The sequence below is a fragment of the Castor canadensis genome, chromosome 16 (assembly GCF_047511655.1).
Source record: "Castor canadensis chromosome 16, mCasCan1.hap1v2, whole genome shotgun sequence".
In the NCBI taxonomy this organism is placed as follows: Eukaryota; Metazoa; Chordata; class Mammalia; order Rodentia; family Castoridae; genus Castor; species Castor canadensis.
Window position 1 is genome coordinate 83,726,177 of NC_133401.1, and position 4,034 is coordinate 83,730,210.

The window sequence follows — 4,034 nt, forward strand, 5'->3', positions numbered from 1 at the left end:
ATGAGAGCCTTACCACTCAGAGGACAGAAGCAATAATAATAAAAAAAGCTGGCGTGTTTTGTTGTATGTAAACTACACCTCAACAAAGAGTGACCAAGAGAAACGTGTAAAATCCAAACCGCAAAGCTCACGCTCGTAGAGCGCTTAGAATGCGCCGTGCGGGGACCGGTGTCAACCTCTGAGGTTCAGATCGCCCCGAGACCTGCCCCAGGTGACCGGGACCTGAGAGCCACGCGCTTCCGGGGACCCTCTCCTCCCCTGCGGGCGCGCGGTGCGGGCTGCGTCTGCGCACAGGTGAGGGGGGCTTCCGGGGGCCCGGGGTCGCCGGAGCGGGCGTGACGCGATCACGCCGTCACCGCGTCAAAGGGCGGCTCCGGGATGCGGGGACTGCGGTAGACGGAGCTGCACGACCGCCAAGCACGCCATCCATCCCTGTCCCCGGCCAGGACAGCCACTGGCGACCCCGGGCCACCGCCCCGGCTCCGGGTAACCGCTGACCACTGCTCAGATTCACCGGGACCCCCTGCCCACCGCCCCAGCGCCCCATAACTCGGCCACCGCTCCGGCCCCCTCAACACCTAGCGACTGTCCCTGCTCCCCCCCGTAGTCCCTGACAACCGCTCCGTCTCCCCTCCGCCCCCCCGAACCCCCGATTTCCGCCCGGGGTCCCCGCGGCTCCGACAGCCGCCGTGCGCCCAGGGCGCATGAAGTCTGCGGCGAGCGCGCGCGGGGGCGGCCGCGGCGGCTGGGGCGGCGGCTGGGGCGGTGGCCGAGGCGGAGGCAAGGGAGGGGGCGACGGCGGCGGCGCGGGGGGCAAGGGCGGCTTCGGGGCGCGGGGGCGCGGCTTCGGCGGCGGGCGGGGCCGGGGGCGCGGCGGCGGGGACGCCAGGGACCGCGGCGGGCAGCGGCGCGGCGGCGCCACCAAGGGCAAGGGCCGCCGCAGGAAGGCGGTCATCGCGGTGTCGGTGGAGCCGCACCGGCACGAGGGCGTGTTCATCTACCGCGGGGCGGAGGACGCGCTGGTCACCCTGAACATGGTGCCCGGCCTGTCGGTGTACGGCGAGCGGCGCGTCACGGTGACCGAGAACGGCGCCAAGCAGGAGTACCGCACGTGGAACCCGTTCCGCTCCAAGCTGGCCGCTGCCATCCTGGGCGGGGTGGACCAGATCCACATCAAGCCCAAGTCCAAGGTGCTGTACCTGGGCGCCGCCTCGGGCACCACGGTGTCCCATGTCTCCGACATCATCGGGCCCGACGGCCTGGTCTACGCGGTCGAGTTTTCCCACCGCGCCGGCCGCGATCTGGTCAACGTGGCCAATAAGCGAACCAACATCATCCCGGTCCTGGAGGACGCCCGGCACCCGCTCAAGTACCGGATGCTCATCGGCATGGTGGACGTGATCTTCGCGGACGTGGCCCAGCCCGACCAGTCCCGCATCGTGGCTCTGAACGCGCACACCTTCCTGCGCAATGGCGGTCACTTCCTCATCTCCATCAAGGCCAACTGCATCGACTCCACGGCGTCGGCCGAGGCCGTGTTTGCGTCCGAGGTGAGGAAGCTGCAGCAGGAGAACCTGAAGCCCCAGGAGCAGCTGACCCTGGAGCCCTATGAGCGAGACCACGCCGTGGTGGTCGGGGTCTACCGGCCCCTCCCCAAGGGCGGCGGCAAGTAGCTGCTCCGCGGCCCGGTGTTCTTATGTATCAGTGGCGTTTTGTGTGCGTGATTTGTTTTGTCATTCTTTTTCTATTAAACGAGATAAAATGACACACCCAGGAGTATCCGTGAAGGCGCGCTGCGCTTTCCTACAGTAGCAAGTCCATCACTGCCGGGTTTAACCCCCTCAAGGTAGCAACATGGCGCTGTGTTACCCGGATCACACAGCCACTGAGTCCCAAGGCCCTTTGCGTCCTCTAATCACAGGTCTCCGGAGGAGACCAGGCATCCCCAGTGAGCTTTTCAAGTTCCCCCTGGAAAGGATGGAGGTACCTGAGGTCTGGTACTAGCCCGGTCACATGACCAAGCTTGACTCCAGGGAAGGCTATTAGCTATTGATGTGCTCAACCTGTAGGACTTCAAGCCAGATTTCATTTCATTTATATTTTTTAATGGAGACGGGGTCATGCGGTGTAGCCAGGTTCGCCTCCAACTTGAAATCCTGCTGACAGCTCTTTAAGTGCTGAGATTATAGCTGCACCCCACTACACCCAGTTCAGAGCGAAAAATTGGCCACAATAAAATTTTAACCCTTTATTCTTCAGTTAAGCCTTTTTGCCCTCCCCATTACGTTGAACCCCCACATTTCCCCAAAGTGGTTTTGTCACCATTTCCATAGTACATGTGAAGGAGCAGGCTTCTGAAGGTAAATGGCAGTTGCCCAAATTTACACAGCACAGCCAGTGAGGAGGTAGAGCTGCAGTGTCCCTCTGTGGGGCCCTGGGTCCACCGCTGTCCTTGATACCAGCAGGCTCTTGCTCCTTTCCCCCACCATGGCACACTGGGACACACACACACACACACACACACACAGCAGGACTCTGTGGCCTCCTTGTGTTTTCTCTCCCCTTCTCCTTGGGCTCCCTCTAAGGTTTCATGAGAAAAGGCAGAGAAGCAGGGCATGGAGTGAGTCACAGCACCAAAGTGACATCACCAAAGTTCTGCAGAGCAGCCAGAATTACTTCCAGACTGTCCCTCTCTGGAAGGAATTTCCTGCAGAGACAGAGATGCTGGACTCAATACACTGGATTCCGGTTCTCAAGGAGGCAGAGGTAGAAAGAGCTTGAGTTCAAAGCCAGCCTAGGTTTTTTGTTTTGTTTTGTTTTCAGTACTGGGGTTTGAACTCAGGGCCTCATGCTTGATAGGCAGGCGGTCTCCACCCGAACAGCTCCACCAGCTCTTCAAGGCTGACCTGGGCTACATAGCAAGATGTCTCAAATGAAACCAAACAACCCCCCTCCCCGCTACAAATCCAAATAGCTGAGAAGGCTTGTTAAATTCCCCAGAGCAGACCTTCAGTGTCCTTTCATTCATTCACTAACTCAGCAAATCCCCACTGTCAGTTAGCAGGGTCACTGACACCTAGTCAGGCAATGTTTGCTCACTAATGTGTTGTTCACAGTGGGTTTACCTTCCTAAAAGACACGCTTAGTTCAAACCCCAGTACCATCAAAAAAAAAAAAAAAAAAGGCTTAATCCTAAAGACGTGCTTGGACGACGATAAGGTTAATTTGCTTTGTCCCAGGGTATACTTCCTGGAACAACGACAAAATGGGCAAACCAGACTTAAAAGGTGGCTGCCTCTCCACCCCACCCCACCCCCTGGACCAAAATTCAGGGAGAGTCACAGTTCGGCCCTGTTGGTAAGACTGACCGGAGAACGGTACATGGGGTTAAATGCCTGCAAACCTCAAAGCAGACGCCTTCCTAAACAACGGAATCCTCATTACAGCTCTGCAGACGAGAGTCATTCCTACTTGTTATTTAGTTGTCGGTGGGACTGGAGTCTGAATTGAGGTTTGAGTTTGTGAGGCAGGCGCTCTACTGCTTAAGCCACACCTCTAGTCCCATAAGGCTCATAGCCAGAAACCAAACCCTTGTCCATCTGATTCCAAAATCTGGGTCTTTTTCACTCAAGTCTGCACTGATTGCATTGCTTTGCAGAGTCCTCTCTGATCTTAGTCTGATGAGTTAGTAGCTGAGATGAGCATCCCCGGGGAAGGTGACAGGTGGCCGGCACCCAGGAAGGAAGCATGGGGGGGTGGGGTGTCGGGGGGAAGGGAGGAGACACAAGACCCAGCCTTCCTCAGAGCCAGCTCAGTCTCCATAAGGCCCATGGGTGCTTGCTTCCCCAGGACAGGGTGGAGAAAATCAACATGTTCCCATGCAGAGCCGAGAAGGATCTGACCCAAAGGTTAAGGCAGCAAAGGGGACAGAAATGCCAGGTCTTCTCGTTGCATTCCAGTCACCTACTGGACATATGCAGGCCTAAGTGAAGAGTCAGTGTTTTCAGTAAAAATGGCCTCCAAGTCCCTGAAAA

The 4,034-nt window shown here is 58.1% G+C and overlaps 1 protein-coding gene across 1 annotated transcript; it reads left to right on the forward strand.

The window, feature by feature from the left end:
• Positions 1 to 343: 343 nt before the first annotated feature.
• On the forward strand, positions 344 to 3,545 carry Fbll1 (fibrillarin like 1). The gene has a single exon (XM_074057752.1). The coding sequence runs from the start codon at positions 705 to 707 to the stop codon at positions 1,671 to 1,673; it is 969 nt and encodes a 322-aa protein (XP_073913853.1). The 5' UTR covers positions 344 to 704; the 3' UTR covers positions 1,674 to 3,545.
• The last annotated feature ends 489 nt before the right edge of the window (positions 3,546 to 4,034 follow it).